General features: G+C 32.9%; 3 protein-coding genes across 3 annotated transcripts; 2 read left to right on the forward strand and 1 right to left on the reverse strand.

Annotated features, from left to right (window-relative positions):
* Positions 1–316: 316 nt before the first annotated feature.
* LOC110729338 (histone H1C-like) lies at positions 317–2,926 on the forward strand. Its single transcript, XM_021909071.1, has 2 exons — positions 317–748; positions 1,714–2,926. Exons 1-2 carry the CDS (start codon positions 703–705, stop codon positions 1,995–1,997), a joined length of 330 nt encoding a protein of 109 aa, XP_021764763.1. The 5' UTR covers positions 317–702; the 3' UTR covers positions 1,998–2,926.
* A 3,265-nt stretch (positions 2,927–6,191) lies between these two features.
* LOC110729411 (protein FAR1-RELATED SEQUENCE 5-like) lies at positions 6,192–8,947 on the reverse strand. Its single transcript, XM_021909153.1, has 4 exons — positions 8,854–8,947; positions 7,564–8,156; positions 6,932–7,405; positions 6,192–6,851 (listed from the first exon to the last, which is right to left on the reverse strand). The coding sequence occupies exons 1-4, from the start codon at positions 8,945–8,947 to the stop codon at positions 6,192–6,194; spliced, it is 1,821 nt and encodes a 606-aa protein (XP_021764845.1).
* Positions 8,948–9,389: 442 nt separating this feature from the next.
* LOC110729339 (GDSL esterase/lipase At5g03610-like) lies at positions 9,390–16,176 on the forward strand. Its single transcript, XM_021909072.1, has 5 exons — positions 9,390–9,546; positions 9,861–10,070; positions 13,051–13,322; positions 14,884–15,202; positions 15,713–16,176. The coding sequence occupies exons 1-5, from the start codon at positions 9,489–9,491 to the stop codon at positions 15,931–15,933; spliced, it is 1,080 nt and encodes a 359-aa protein (XP_021764764.1). The 5' UTR covers positions 9,390–9,488; the 3' UTR covers positions 15,934–16,176.
* Positions 16,177–17,549: the final 1,373 nt, after the last annotated feature.

The following is a 17,549-nucleotide window of genomic DNA, read 5'->3' on the forward strand; positions in this document are numbered from 1 at the left end:
CGTATCTCACATCGTATCTCACAAAAAATATCCAATTATCACCTCATATTTCACAAAAAATATCCAATTATCACCTCATATTTCACAAAAAATATCCAATTATCCAATTATCACATCGTATCTCACAAAAAAATCCAATTATTACACATCGTATCTCACAAAAAATATCCAATTATTACACATCGTATCTCACAAAAAATATCCAATTATTACACATAATATCCAATAATCAATTCTTTATCCATAACTACAGCAAAGTGCGTGTACACTAACTTGGTCATAATACAACTACACAAATTTTTTAAAAAAACCGGTGTTCATTAATTTAATGAATGGCGGAATTTTTGGACAAGCATCAACTGCCAATTTAGTGGGTTTGGCACGTGCTTCCTAATGATTGCCAAAATAAAGAAAGAAATAGAACTTTTCTCTCTTCATTCATTCACTATAACTTTCTCTCTCTTCGTTTTTCTCTCTCTAAAAAGCAAGTAACTGGCGATTTCGAGCGTTTTCTCTGTCCTCCATTGTTGATTTTCGAGCTTTTTCTTTCTTCTTTTTCACTGGTGAAGTTGTTATTTGCTTAATTCAGGTTCGTTTACTTATTTTTTTGAGATTTTTGTTAGTTTAAATTGTTTTGATTCTTCGATTTTTAGGTTTTTTTATTTTGATTTTGTTTTCGATTTTTGTAGTGTTGATTCTGCAATGGTGAAGAAGAAGATTACAAAGAAGGCTGTAGATGCTGAAGAAGGTGTGTTTACTTAAATTTTTCATCATTTTTTCAAATTTTTCAATTGAAATTTCGCTTATATATGTCGAATTACTAGTGCATGTTATTTTTTTATAGTTTTCAGTTGATTTTTTATGCATATTATGATAATTGAATTTGAATTATGAAGTTATTATGTTTAATTTTGCTTTATTTTATTGTTCATTGTATATAATTTATTCAAAATTTTGCTTATTATTCTTCAAATTTTGTATGTTAGGTTTTAGTCAGAGAATGCTAATTAAACTGATTATTTGTTTAGGTTTTATGTTTTAGTTAGATTATGTGTATAATAGGCATATTCGCATTGTGTTTGTGCATCTGTGTTTGATTAACATGCATATATGCATTTCTCATTGTGTTTGAGTAATAGACATGTGTGTCATTTATATGTTTTGACAATGTTCACTTTATGATGTTAAAAGGGTGACTTTATGCTGTTAAAAGAGTCACTATATGTTGTTAAATGATTAACTTTTTCAGTTAAAAGGGTCACTTTTTGCAAAAAAAGGGTCACTTTTTGCATATAAAAGGGTCACTTTATGCATACAAAAGGGTCACTTTATGCATACAAAAGGGTCACTTTATGCTGTTAAAAGGGTCACTTTGTGATGTTAAAAGGGTCACTTTGTGATGTTAAAAGGGTCACTTTATGCTGTGAAAAGAGTCAGTGTATGTTGTTAAATGAATAACTTTTTCAGTTAAAAGGGTCACTTTTTGCATATAAAAGGGTCACTTTATGCTGTTAAAAGGGTCACTTTATGCTGTTAAAAGGGTCACTTTGTGCTGTTAAAAGAAGGGTCACTTTGTGCTGTTAAAAGAGTTACTTTGTGCTGTTAAAAGGGTCACTTTATGCATTTAAAAGTGTCATTTGTGCACATTATTCTATATTTTTCCATGAGTAATTTCTGAATTTGTATTTATATTACTTTAATAATTAAATACAGGTGGTTCAATAGGTGGTTATCGTTATAAAAAGCCTACAAAAGGAAAAGGAAAGCCTAAAGAGCCTGCTAAGCCTAAACCAGTACCAAAAAAGACCCAGATAGCTCCTAAGAAGAGCAAAGCAGTATCTAAAAAGGCTGGGAAAATTCCTGAGAGTGACAAACCAGAGTCTGAGAAGGCCAAAATAGTTCCTAAGAAGGCCAAAATTGTACCTAAGAAAGCTAATACAGTGGAAGATTCTGATTATGAAATGCTTTCTGAATCTGATTCTGAATCTGTTATGTAAGTATACATATTTTTTTATTACATTTTTAATTATATTTTGTTTTTATTTTATATTGTTTTAGTTACATTTTCTTTCTTTTTTTTTCTATTTAGGGAGCAAAGAAGAATCATTGCAAGATGCAGACCCTATTCATTGGAAATATTGCTGCAGAACTTTAGTCCTGAGCAAAAACAGGCTGTTGAAGAAATTGGTTTCGGAGGTTTATTACATCTTAAATTGAAAACTCTTAATCGTCAAATGCTACCTTGGCTTGTTGAAAACTTCAATGCTGGTAGCTGCATGTTTACCATCACTACTGGTAAAGAATTTGTTGTTACTAGAAATGATATATGCGATGTGTTTTGCTTGCCTTTGAGTGATATTTGTGTTCCTGAACTTAATAAAAATTCTGAAGATGAAAGTGTAGATAAACGTATCATTCAGGCATGGAGATCTGATTATGGTCAATCTGGTAAGCAACCTCTTCATTTGTCAAAATTGGAGTCTAGGATGGTTGATTTGGTTGATGGAGGGGAAGAATTTAAGAGGTGTTTTGTTCTTCAAGCTATGTCTAGCTTTTTAGCTCCTACTACTAATAGGACTGTTTCATTGAAGTTGCTGAAAGCTTGAAAAAGTTGATGAAATTAAAACTTTTGATTGGTGTTCATATGTTTTAAAAAAGTTAAAGAAGGTTGTTCAGAAGTATAAGGATGATGAAAATGCTCAAAATGTTAGTGGTTGTTTGCTGGCTTTGTAAATTATGTATTTTCATCGTCTAAATTTTCAAGGTGAAAAGGAAAGTAGTACTCTTCCTTTAATTCAACATTGGACGGATGTAAAGATTAAGAAGAGAATTAAGTTAGAGATCAAAGCTGGTGGTTATGGGCAGGGACCATTGGATACTATTACATATCCTGTGTCATAGCTTAATTTTAGGGGAACTGTTTTTAAGCCAGCTCCTACTTTGGGTTATGATAAGGGTCCTTCTACAAATGGTACCACTGGTCGCATTGTTGCATTTGAGCTTCCAGAAGGTATTATGACCGATGAAGAAATTAAAAAAATTTCAACTGATGTAAGTGTTCTGTTTTCTTATATGTTTAGTTTAATGGAATTAGATTCCTACTTATTTTATTATTTTTATTTGTAACATTTTTTTTTCATTGTTCATATGTTTGTAGGTTGTTCATGAAACGTTTCTTTTGTTTAAAAGAAATATGGATGTTTTATTATTTGTTCAGTCAACTGGTTTTCAAACCTTGAATGATCTGATTACTTCTCGCAGAAGTGTTTCATTATCTTCTGATGATTTTGTTTCAGTTTCTCAAACTGAACTGCTACTCTCTGATCCTCATTATTTGAAGATTTTAGATGGTTTAATTGATGAGTGTAATAAAATGAAGTCTGTACATGATATGTTTCGCGGTTTTTATGAACCTACAGAAGGTAACAAAGATTTTGTTCCTGAAAAAGAACCTGCACAAGATTTCAATGAAAATATTCCTAAGGATGATGACAATGGTCATGGAAAAATAGTTAATGAAGGCCTTAATGGTTCTGGACCTTCTGCTATCATTCTTGGTCCTACTCAAAATATTCCTGTCGGGCATATTGATCAAAATGAACCTCCTCGACTCAGAGCAAATAAATCTCTATGCTCTCTGGACTGTGGACATGTAGGTATGCAGGTGCCTTTTGTAACTCTTTTTGTAAAGAGCAATGCTCGGATTTTCAAGAATTTGCCTCAGTTACATTTGGAAATTCTCGATTATTGTTTGCTGAAGGATGTTTCAATGGATAAGAAGTTAAGTGTCCTTTTTTATTATAATTATTTTTTTATCTGTTTTTTTTCTTATATTTTTTTTTTAATGTTGATCTTATTTTTTATTGTTTCAGTGAGAGCCTTGTTACTTTTGGAATGAACTTTTTAATTCCAAGAGAAGACATGGTGTCCCTTGTTGCTCCACTCAGGATTCAATGGTGCGTTATTGATTGCTTCTGTCTGTATTTGAATGAGAAAGCATGTTTTCAGGCTACTGGTCCTCGGAAATTCTTCTTCGGTGTTAGGCAGAGTGTAAGTTATTTCATTCCTTTTTTTATATCTTAACACATTTACTTTATATATATATTATTGAGATCTTATACTTTAATAGTTTTCATTCTTGCATGTTTGTGACAATATTGGCAAAGGTAACATATCTAGTGCTGTTAAGGATTTGCACGACATATGGGAAGGTTGGGTTAGCTATGAGAATCCAGAATGTAATATAATGGATGCTGATCTGGTATTTTTATTCTAAACTTAATGTAATAAATTTAAAAGAGTTCTCTTTATGATATGCTCTGTTTAAATCTCTTTAATTTTGATGTTTCAGATCTATTTTCCTGTTCTTATTGAGAATCACTACATTTTGTATGTTATTGATCATACAAAAGAGTTGGTATATTATCTTGACAACATTATCTGGACTGATTCTGCTCTTGTTTATAGAAAAGAATTGTGTTCAAAGATGGTATGTTTATGTTTGTTTTTTTTGTTATGTTACTGTTGATTCATTGTTTCCATTTTAACTTTTTTGATTTTAATGTATTCTAAACTTTTATATTTTATGTCAGTGTGTTCAAATGGGTGCTTTTCTTGGCAAAAGAAATCATCCAAAGAGTTCTCAGCTACCTTCTTATGGTTTTGAAGTTGTTGAGTTGGAATGGAGAAAAGAAAAAGTTGACAATTTGGACTGTGGGGTCTTTGTCATGTATCACATGCTCCATTTTGTTGGTGAATCGTTCAAATTCAATGATCTCAAAACAGTAATTATCTATATAGTTTATGTAGTTTTTTCCTTTCTATTGCTTTTATTAATTACATATTGATAATTTTTATTTTTTTTGCTGATTTGAGATTAATGGAAGGAAATTTTTACGAGGAGAGATCTGTACCACACTGGTACTGTGTGATTTGAATGAATCTAGGAACGATGTGTTGTTAGAATTACACAAGTTCATTGAGAAGAAGAAAGATCCTGCTTATGTCAATGGAATTGAAGAAAGATTAAAGGCTGCAATTGCTGCAAAGAAGAAGAGAGAAACAGAAGAAAGAAAAATGGCAGCAGAAGCAGAAGCAAAGGCAGAGGGAGAAGAGGAAAAGAACAAAGGAAAAAGGGCAAAAAAGCAGGCAAAAAAGTTTACTCCTTCTAAATAGTGAAATAATTGATAGTTGTTAGCTGATTAGTTCAGGGGGTTTTTTTAACAATGAAAAAACTTAATGTATGTGCATACATTAAGTTTAATGATGTAATTAAACTTAGTTTAAAGTCTTTAGTTGTTTTTGGAATACTGATGTATGTGAATACATAAAGTAATTAAAAGGTTTATTTTTATGTTTTTTATGGGGTAACTTTTATGCAGAAAAGGGTAACTTTTATTTATAGAAAGGGTAAATTTTATTTATAGAAAGGGTAACTTTTATTTATAGAAAAAGGTAGATTTTATTGTTAGAAATGGTAATTTTAGCAATGAAAAGGGTCACTTTTATGTAGAAAAAGGGTCACTTCTATTCATGAAAAGGGACACTTTTTTCTGTAAAATAAAAGGGTCAGGGGTTTTATGCATGAAAAGGATAACTTTTAGTGATAAAAAGGGTAACTTTTATTAACAGAAAGGGTAACTATTAGAAAAGAAAAGGTTGATTTAGTGGATAGAAAGGATAAAAAGGGTTACTTTTGTGGGTAGAAATAATAAGTTTATACATGATAAGGTATACTTTTGTGGGTAGATAGTGTAAATTTTATGCATGGAAAGGGTAACTTTTATTGATAAAAGGGTTAACTTTTATTAACAGAAAGGGTAACTATTGCCAAAGAAAATGTTGATTTAGTGGATAGAAAGGATAACTTTTATGCATGAAAAGGGTCACTTTTATGCATGAAAAGGGTTACTTTTATGCATGAAAAGGGTTACTTTTATACGTTAAAGGGTAACATAAGTTGATGTGTTCCAATAATTAAACATGTGCTAATAAAAGTGTCAATCACATTTTCATTAAACTAGTCATAGAGTAAGAAAACAAAAGAAAAATAGTTTAACAATACAAGGTATATTAATTTCGAAAAAAAAAATGTTCTAAAAAAGATCTTAAAAGAGTCGTAAGTTAGGTGTCTTTGATCCAAATTCTGAATTTGGAGGTGGCAGTGCTGGTTTTCTTTTTCTCTTGCTTTTTTAAAGTCCTCCTTTTGCTCTCTTTCTTCTTCCTTTTGTTACAGCCCTTTTAGGATCAAGAATTATTGGTACACATGTGCTTGTACTTGATGCTGAAGAAGCGTCAGTATTGCTTTGAGTGTTGTCTGCCACATCAGGAATGTTAGAAGCAGCTTCTGCACTTTCTTTCTGAGCAGCACTAGCAAGTAAGTCTTCCACCATTTTAAGACTGTTTCTGAAGCTTTCTTCCATAAATGCTCTTGTCTCTTCATTTTCTTGACTTTTTAAGATTAGATTGTAGTATTTCCTCATCATTGTTTGCCTCCATGGAATATATTGCTGTTTAGGATCCTGATTCTTCAACCTATCCCATGCCTCTGTTTTTGCAAACTTAGTCCATCTTTTTGAAACATACTTGTCTGGTATTCTTGTTACTGAATGCAAATGTAGAATTCTGATGCAATGATAACATAACCATCCAGATGCTTCAAAGTTTTTGCACGTACACCATACAGTTTGGCTCTCTTGTATACAGTTTACTTGATGTGCAGACCATGGCTTGTCTTCTAGTGTTACTTGATAAAGTAGGCATTCTTCATTACTGCCTAACATCTGAACAATTGTTGCCATAGAGTATCCAAACTCCTCTTCAAAATTTCTAAAGAGTGATAAAGTGAAAACCTGTACATCAAAATCATGTAGCTTCATTTAAATTGCCATATATTAGGTGTAATTTATGTACTTGTCAGTTAACTTTTTACCTGTGCAGCATGCTTTAGCATTCCAGATAGAGGCAATGAAGTGAATGCTATTGACTTGCTACAGGTAAACTCATCATATTTCTCTGTGCTTCTCCAACGATTAGTTGTCTTCTTAAATATGGTATAAAATTCTGTCAAAGTAGTTGCTTTACTTGATCTGAATCCTATGGCATGATTAGTGCTTTCACTCCTTTGTGACGATAAGATCCCTGCTGAAAAGAAATCTCTACAAAGGGCAGGACACCGTTTGTCTTTCAACTCATACACTCTTTTGTACCAAGAGTGTTCTGTCAACTCATATTTTTGCAACATTGCTTGCCACTTTGCTTCGAATTCTTGTTCTGTCACACACATCTTTAAGCACTGGTTGAATGCAAATTTGAATTCTTTGTCTTTTTTAAGAGCTCCAAATCTGGTTATGGCATTTTGCTCCAAATGCCATATACAAAGTCTATGTTTTGTATTAGGAATCACCTGCATTGAAAATAAAGGGGTCACTTTATGCTGTTAAAAGGGTTACTTTATGCACTAAAAAGGGTAACTTTATGTAGCTAAAAGGGTAACTTTATGTGAAAAAGGAAAACTTTATTGTCATAGCTCAAATCTGTAAGATGTCAATATAAATCTTTTACCTCCAGTATAGCATTTGCCATTGCTTGGTCCTGGTCAGTGAATATTGAAGTTGGTTTTCTATCCTCCATAGCTTTGAAGAAGGTTTGTAATAACCACACAAATGAATCTGTCGTTTCATCCCCAATAAAAGCACAAGCAAACATACAATTATGCCAGTGGTTATTTATGCCAACAAATGGAGCACATATAAGATTATATCTGTTGGTTTTGTATGTTGTATCAAAGACAAGAACATCTCCATATATCCTATAGTCTTTTAGCATCATTGAATCTCTCCAAAAGATATTGCAAATTCTTCCTTCTTTGTCAAACTTCACTCTAAAAAAGAAGTTTGGATCCTCTTCATCAACCATTTCAACTAACTTTGTTTTCTTCTGACCTGAATGTCTCTTTCCCTCAGCAGAACACACATAGTTTTTCTCAGTTACTATTTTTGTGTGTTGTTTGAATCTAGTTGTATGTTTTCTTATTGAAAACCCCAGTATAGCAGCATGTTTTTCATACAATTCCAAAATTTCTTCAAAAGTTTCTCTTACCACACCAACAAATGATCCTCTAAGATCTAAACCATAAGCATCAATTGGATTTGTATCTGTTATTTAATACAAACAAATCAGATAATAACCACAGACAGCATAAAAAAAAGGGTAACATTCGTTTGAAAATAGGGTAACTTTTATGCATGAAAAAGGTAACATTAAGGCATTGAAAGGGTTACTTTTTACATACAATCTGAGTGCAACATTTGAGCATAAGTAGGGTAACTTTTATGCATGAAAAAGGTAACATTTAGGCATTCAAAGGGTTACTTTTTGCATACAATCTGAATTTTCAGCATACAATCTGAGTGTAACATTTGAGCATAAATAGGGTCACTTTTAAGCATGAAAAGGGTAACATTTAGGCATTCAAAGGGTTACTTTTTGCATGCAATCTAAAAAGTTCTGCATTCAATCTGAGGGTAACATTTAGGCATAAGTATGGTCACGTTTATGCATGAAAAGGGTAACAATTATGTATTCAAAGGGTTACTTTTTCCATACAATCTCAAAAATTCATAGAAATTACCTTCAGTTGCATCTGATTTGGTTGTTTGTTCTGAATTTGAATCAATTGATTTATCAGGAACCACTTGATTTTCTGCATTATGAATTGCGTCTTCTGCATTCTCAATTGCTTCATCCGCATTATCGATTGCTTCATCTGCATTGTCTGGATTTTGAATATTGGTACGAATTCATCTCCAAAACAATTAGTTTCTTCTTCTTCTATAATCGATCGATTTAAACCGATTTCAAATTCAGTCTCAATTTGCCTCTGTTTTTGTAGCAATTCGTGAATGAGATTGCTGCAATTTGTTGTATCGAAAGTCGAATTCTCCATTGATGATCGAATTCTGCAATTTGTAAGTTTTCTCACTTTCTTTGTCCTTAATTGATGATCGAATTCTTCTATTTGTGCGTTTTCTCACCTTTTTTCTCCTCGATTGATGATCGATTTCTGCAATTTTTGCGTTTTCTAACCTTTTTTCTCCTCGATTGATGTTCGTTTTCTGCAATTTTTGCGATTTCTCACTTTCTCTCTCCTCAATGGATGATTGATAGCTGTGTTTTCTCACTTTCTCTCTCCTCCATTGTTGTTCAGCGTTTTTTTTTATTTTAGGTATTTGAAATTCTGCGATTTTTTTTTTAAAAAAAAGTACGTGCGAAAACCCGATGTACAGTAAAAATACTGTACACCAGGTACATGCAAATGGGTTTGATACAACTAATACTTTCTTTTTCCTTTTTTTTTGCTTTAATTCAGAAAGCACTATAAATATATAACTTTTGTAAAGATTCAAAGCACACCCCTTTTTTACGACCACAACTAACATCGATCGCATTACACATTTCATTCTTCGTTTATTGCTTTGTTATTTGCAATGGGTCCGGCACAATTTGCCTTCTTCTTCCTTTGTTCCGCCATTTTTTTTCTCTTAGGTACGTACGTAACTTATTTACTGTATTATATGTACACTCGTTCTTGTTTGGTAGAGAATCAAGCGAGAGCTCAATTATCTAGTCGAGTTCCCACCTCTTAACCATGAGGTCAAGCAAGAGGTCGAGTTTTGATTCTCACCTCCTTAGCTAAAATTTTAATCTTATTTCAAGTTTATTCTAGGTTGAGGTCCCTCACCTCTAACCTTAACCTTAATAGACTAGTGCGGCTTAGCTTAAGTTAATAGTTGAAGGTCAGGATTTGGTTTTATACGTAGTATTTTATCTCTAACAACTATTTTTTATTATATTATTAGGAAGTGAAGTGGTAGAGAGCACCTCGCGCCACCACCATCACCACCACCACCGTCGCCACGAAAAGCTGTTTGTGTTCGGAGATTCCTATGCGGATACAGGAAATAACAGAATATCGAACAGCCAATCATGGAAAATTCCATATGGTATCACATTTCCTGGCAAACCTTCAGGACGATTTTCGGATGGTCGTGTTTTCACTGATTTTCTTGGTACGTTTTTATTATTTTCTTCTGTCCTCTTCATAATTTTTGACACAAATACTTCTTCTATACTAGCTACGTGTCAAATTAGTTACATCCCTTTTCGAAAATGGTGCACTATTTAATCTATTATTGTTAAAAGTTTTCCTTAACTTGCACATGTAAATTTCCTCCTTTACGTAGTAGTTTTTTAGTTATTATATTTGAGATGATCAAGGGAAAAGTAGTTTAATTAATGGGAGATATCATACCAATTTTTATATGTTGTTTACAAATCGTTCCGTTTTTAATGTTTGTCATACAAATATTTGATTTTATTTTTTAATTTTTTTTCCTAGACAAATTTCTTTAAATTATATGTCTTTAAGCAATAATATGTGACATATATAATATGTGACATATACTTGGTAATTGTTTGGTTATCAATGAATAATAATGGTCAAAATTCCACTTCTCATATGAACTACATATTTTAAATGAGACAAATATTAAGGTTCGGAGTGAGTATCTTTTTGTATGCTTTACTCGTACTTTATAAGTTTTTCAATTAATCTTACTTTCAGTAATTTTTTAAAAAATAAATTATTAAAGCCTTATTTTGTTCATCTTATTTTAAGTTATATCAAAAAAATAAAATAAAATAAAATAATAATAATAATAATGTTAAAACGTATCATAATGTTAAAATTTATTAATCAATATATTGATTTTGTTTGATGCTGTTTAAATTAGCTATATTATATGAAGTCTATTGGCAAAACAATGAATGAATGATGAACTTTTGTTACAATTTTTCTATTCCGAGCTTTGCAAAATTAATAGATTCGATCAAACACTATGATTTAGGGTCTGTTCTGTTCACCTTATTTTCACTTATTTCAAGTATAATAAGTTCAGATAAGTTTAGTTCAGGTTTAATAAGTTCAAAGAAGTGAAAATCAGGTGAATAGAACACACCCTAAACCATGTAGGCTGATTAAATGTAACATTAAATCAGACTTGCTCCTTAATAATACTTTTTTATTTAGCGTAGATAGAGTTACAAAGGCAAGTGATGTAAACGCAATTTAATTTCATGTCTTGAGTATCACCCCTTAAGACTTTAACCAATGATGTTATTTGCTCCTTAGTACTTAATACCTGTGCTAAATCAAGCACTCTAATCCCTTTCATTGGCTTTATTTTAAATTCCAAATTTCTAATAAGACATTAATAAGACTTTGAGTATATTATTAAGCAAAATGAGTGTCACTAATCATGATATAATAATATTGATGGAAACGTACATCTTGGTATATATATATCGGTCATCGTCAATCATGTCGCGTATGTGCAAATGTCACATACGAATACCTTCTTTAGCTAAATACAACGTTTTGCAATATTAGTTAAAGTGAAGTCAAATTATATGTCTTTATCTATATATTAGATAAAGACTTTCCTTTATTTTGCTAATGGCCATGGACAATTGACTTTTGGCAAGTATTAAACATTAGTTAAACTCCTTATTTAATTTTTTAAAGCTTAAAAAATTCATTTAAACTATTAGAGTATTATAAAATTACATGAGTGTTGAATAAAATCTCATTACCACCATTCCACCAATTTCTATTAGAATTTACAAGTGGGGTGGTTTAGGGTGTATTCTCTTTAACTTGAAATTTCAAAACTCAGATATTCAGGTCTAATTAAAGATGATTAGGTGATGATTGATCGGTTCAATTAAGTCAATATAGTAACTTCTTTATATATTGTTAATATTTTGCACCTCATATTTCACAAGAGATAAGTTTGAGAACAAAAATAAACAATAAAGTTGATGTAACAAATGATTACTAGTCAACAAAAGAGGAGAAAAGACTACCCAAATACCCTCTCTTTTTTTCAGTGGTATCTTTATCTTTTGTGTTTAAGTTGGTGAAGTTGGAGCCCCTCTCTTCCTAGCTTGTTCCAAATTTCCAATAATACCTTTTGTAGGCGTCCTTATTCCCTTTAAAGTTTAAAGTATGATAGATAGATGAAATTGTATTAGTGGAGTTAGATTCCATCTTTATTTACCCACGTCCTTAGTCATATGATCATATATCTTTAACGCTGTAAATAATTGTATGATTGGGGTCCCCTTGATTCTTCATCATCTTTACAGATATACTTATGTATATAAATATGGTGTGCCTCAGCCTTACTACTTTATGTCTTTATATCGTTACATTTTTGTTACTTTGATTTAATTGATTCGTCATGTATGTGTCCCATGTCATTTATTTATGTTTGGATTTTATTTTATAACGTTTCTAACGACTAAACTAAAGTTTTTAGTACATACTTTGTTTTCTCACTTCGTCATGATGAATCGTTCCCCTAACTAGTGTTAGTTACATTTTTGGTGTCTTTTAATTTGGCATAGCTCTATGTATAGTACTTAGCTTAGAGATTCAAGATTTCAAATTTGCACTAGAAGAGGGTAGAGATGGCAGTAGACTAGGCCGAATCGTGACAGTGCATGACCTCATATAGAAAACATACAATGTGATATATTATTGTGCGTGACAGGTAAAACCAAAATAAAATATTGTGCGTGATAGGTTGTGGGCCAGATGTCCAATCTCATAAGCACAACTGTACAATAAAACATGACATAACATGATCCAACACAAACAAAACACACAAATATAGCTTAACTTAGGTATGCTAGCACAACATGACATGGTGACACGCAAACTTAATTAGGTCGTCATGCCTAGCTTCTTCCAATGAGGCAAGTAGGCTCGGCATGGCTTATAACCTCTTCTAGAGAGTAAAATAGTACTGTCACCCATTTGGTTACACCATAAGATAGAAATTTATATCGGGTCATAATTAACGTGTGTGTTTTGATTCCTTCTCCCATAGATTAGTAATAACATTGCATAATGGAATTTGAATTGATTTATTAAAATATTACACAACGTTTCTAATTAGTTTCCATGATTTTTCAATGTTTATGCAGCTAAATCTTTAGGAATAAGGTCACCGGTAGCCTACAAATTTAGAAGATATGCAAACAACCATTTGAAATATGGAATGAACTTTGCTTACGGAGGCACGGGTGTTTTTGATACAACGGCGCCTTACCCTAACATGACAACCCAGATCGATTTCTTCGAACGTCTTCTAAACGACAACACTTTCACACCTTCCGACCTTCAACATTCCATTGCTCATGTTAGTCTTGTTGGTAATGACTACTCAGCCTTCCTTGCTAGAGGTGGTACCAATCAGGTAAATATGCAACTTTATCTCCTATTATAGTTACATTCTCAATTCTGAATAAGTTTTCTTTTGTATGGTATGGCAAATGGTCGTAAAGGAATTTGTTATTTAGGTAGCGAAATTTCTAATTTACATCTAGGTGTATATCTACGTGTAGCGTGTACGCATACTTTTAAGCCAAGTGCATCTATAAAACTAAAATAATATGTGACGGATTAAAATAAAAATAAAGCAGTCACATAATTTTTATGGCTAATTTTTAGCACCAATTAACTTAATGACTAATTTTTATCACTAGACATTATTGCTCAACGCATTTTGGGTGTGGTTGGCCATATCATGTGACCACTTGTAAGAGAATAAAGTATCCCCTATAACACTGACCGAATAACTCTTATAACACTGATAGAGTAACCCTTGTAACATTAACCGAGTAACTCCTTATAAAAGTTAGTGTTTATCATATTGTTATATTCAGGGGCGGATCTTGATTAGGGCGGGTAAGGGCCCGACCCCCCTTAAGCATATTTGAGTTGTTGATTATAAGTAATATGATGTCTAATAATTACAAATAAAATGTTGTTAAGTATTGTATTTTTGTGCAAAAGGTTGAGGGATCAAACCCTGCCCCCCCTAACTTTTTGGCCCAAGATCCGCCACTACTTGTATTTTTGTGTAGTCAGCCGCATATAAAAGTTGGTGTTGATTGTATTGTTATATTTTTATTTTTTTTTTATTTTTTATATATCCAAAAGTTGTATCTAGATGTACGGATAAAATGTTTTAGGAGAGAATCATTCTACATTATTAATTAATCAAATGTGGCAACCTTCCAATTAATCAAATTAATAAGGAATGAAATGTACAATTACATATATTATATGTTAGGGTAGGGTTGGGGCTTTCAATCTTAAATCACCCTATTTTACTTACACGCATAGGTAATCAACTCATAATTATTGTTAAAAAGTGTAGGGTGGTTATGAAATCTCTTTCTCCAATTATATACTAGTATTAAAACATTAAACATTACTTTGTTGCACGCAATTTTGAATTGCTTATTACTTGTGTTAACATTTTAAAATCACGTAATCCTTTATTGTTGGGCGGCATAACTAATCTTTAAAATTTTCAATTGGACCTTCTGTGTATGATATCAACTTACAAAAATTGTTACATGACCAATATGATTTATATGAACAGTATGAAGTCATGCATATGCAATGTTGATGAAAGAAGAAAAAGACAATTAGTTTTAAAGAACATAGCAGTTCAGTTAGGATTATATATTTTGGACTATTTCTAGTACATATCACGAGAAATTTACATGGAGTAATTTTATTTTATTTTTAAACAAGGTACTATATTGCATATTGGGTAGAACATTAACAACTGCTTGACCCCAAAAGCAATTGATCAATGTATTATTGGATACAAAATTACTACTAAGGAGTAGAAAATTTAGTGAATATATAATGGTCAAGTTAATAGCTGCCTTGTAATCTAAGATAAAACTCAATTAACACCTCTTATTATTCTTAAGCTAATTATAACACTATTTTTGGTATAGGGTTTACAAAATTTTATTCCCCAAGTGGTAAGTCAATTAGTGGTGGATATTCAACGCATCAAGAAATTAGGAGTGAAGAAAATATCAGTGACAGCATTACAACCTTTGGGATGTTTACCTCGTAGCACAAAAGAGAATTCATTCCAAAGGTGCAACGACACTTACAACAAGGCCGTTATGTTCCATAATCTCTTGTTACAACAAGCAATTACCAAGTTAAACAATCAAACTACTCAAGATCATCATGGCTCTCCAATTGTCATCATCGATTTATACAACGCCTTTTTATCAATCTTCCAAGAAAAAGGAACTCAACAAGGTATGTGATCACTTATAATTAATTGACTTCATTGTATCTCCTTATATAATGTTAATTTTATGATTGATTTTAGGTTTCACTTTTAATGATCATCTTGGTATTTTGACTTTGATGCTTAATTAGTATATTGTGAGACTAATGGAGGCTTTAAACCGTCTTGGGTAAAAGATAACCGGTTGAATATGATTAGTTGTATCAGTCTTGTTTCCTAATGTTATGTTAACTTGCGTTTTCTTTATTATAAGAGGTTAGCTAATTGTCTAACAGTTAAGCAGCTAATACAGCTAATAGAGGTGAAATGTTGATATAGTGACTTTACCTTAGTTTGTCTGTAGATTATTGTTTATCTAAAGAGAATATATTATCGTGATTGTGTGTGTGGTAGTATAGTATGGATTAGTCGTCACAAGGGAAATGAGACGAAGGCCTAGTGTTTGAACATGCTAGCTAGCTTAATTCAAGATCTAAACCTCTAATATTGTACATTTTTATTGGTTTCTTCTAATGCAGGAAGTTCAGATTTTGACAATATAATGAAGCCATGTTGCACGGGTATAAATCAAAATTATTACTGTGGAAGTGTGGATGATAAGGGCAACAAGATGTACACGGTATGCCAAGACCCAAAGTCTTACTTCTTCTGGGATGAAGTACACCCAACGCAAGCCGGCTGGGAGGCTCTAACTCGTTCCACAACGTTACAGGCTAACCTTGATGACCTACAAAGTTAGTTAGCTAACTGCTAGCTAAGCTTGGTTCATCCTTGCCACGGAGAATGGTCAATAATGTTCCTAAAAAGAATAAAATTGTACAAGTGGTTGTAAAAATTGCATGTATTTGGTGTACGTTTATTACTGAAGTTTTGTGTCTTTGTAGGTTAATGTCCTTAATGTGATTCTTTGTTATTAATTGATTTGTTATCACATATTCACATCTATGTTGTGGGATTATTATCGCATGACACATAGTTTTAATGTGTGCGTTCTCTACTTCTAAAGCAAATTTGTTATTGGTGATGTAAAAAGTGATTGAGTATATGATAATATTCTCTAGTACATATTATGTGGATATAAAAAGTGACACTTAAAGAAGAGTTAAATGGAAGTCTAATATGCTTCCCTAATGGACAAGAGTAGCAAAAGTGGGATTTATCCCCATTATTACATTGAATTAAATTCCTAGACTTTGGATAATTGAAAACTGGGGCTCCGGGATGACCAAGGCAGCTGTGTCAAACTGAAGGAGAGATAGTAGCTAGAGAGAGATGTTCATTGTGTGATGCAGCGGAAAGAGAAAGAGAATGAATAGAGGTTCCCACCACTATTGCACCTCGCTAGAGGTCTCCATACTGAGATCCTTCATAGAAAAACCGAAAAGGTCAAATTAAACTCAACATAAACCGAATTGTCACTAGCAAACTTCCTAATAGAAATTAAGTTTTTCATTATATAAAAGTATAAAGGACATTCTTAAGGGTGAAGGAAGGATGAGGGGAAGGGGTGGTAGTAGTGACATAGCCTTGAATTGGAATGCGTTTCCGTCACCAACTAAAATAAATTGAGGATAGCTCAAATGCAAAAATTTAGGAAGATTACCTGCATTATGAGTAAGGTGAGATGAGGCAGCAGTATCCATGTACCACACATTTTCGGGTTGCTGAAGTTGCATAAAGCTATAAGCCTGGCCGAAGTCTATTGGAGACATCAAGGGCCCAAAGTGAGCCTGTTGAGGTGCTGGGCTGAAGTAAGCTTGTTGTTGGGCTGGACGTTGGCCCAGGATACCTTGTGAAGGTGGCATGTACTGTTGGGCCGGACCAGTAGGATACGGACATGGGGGAGATGCCCACTGGCCCGGTTGTTGCTGCTGCCATGGTGCTCGGTCGGCCCACTACTGAGGTGCACCTTGGCCTATTGGCCACTGCTGTTGTTGTTGGGAATTACGAACCTTCAGCGGACTGACTACCCGAGTTGGATTTTTCACCTCTGCCACGACCTTTCCCACCCTTAGACTAGTTCGGCTTTCCATGAACACGACCAGCACCCCGGCCACCGCCACGTGGCTGTTGATCGGATTGTTGTGGCGGTGCGGGGGTGGTGGACGCAATGGAAGAAGCATTTTGAGTTACTAGGGCATATTGGCTTTGCTCCTCTTGTTTAGCCTTTCTCGTTTCTTCCAATAAAAATTGTGAACGAGCTTTGTTAAAAGTAGGCATAAGTTTAGCCTGATGGATCATAACAGTAAGGGTATCGTGCTCACCCTTCGACAACCCCTTAATGAGTTATAACAACATTGACTTGTCCGAGACCGGTCTATCAACATTAGCAAGTTGATCAGCCAATAGTTTGAT

This window comes from Chenopodium quinoa, unplaced genomic scaffold (genome assembly GCF_001683475.1).
Source record: "Chenopodium quinoa cultivar QQ74 unplaced genomic scaffold, ASM168347v1, whole genome shotgun sequence".
NCBI classification, from domain to species: domain Eukaryota; kingdom Viridiplantae; phylum Streptophyta; class Magnoliopsida; order Caryophyllales; family Amaranthaceae; genus Chenopodium; species Chenopodium quinoa.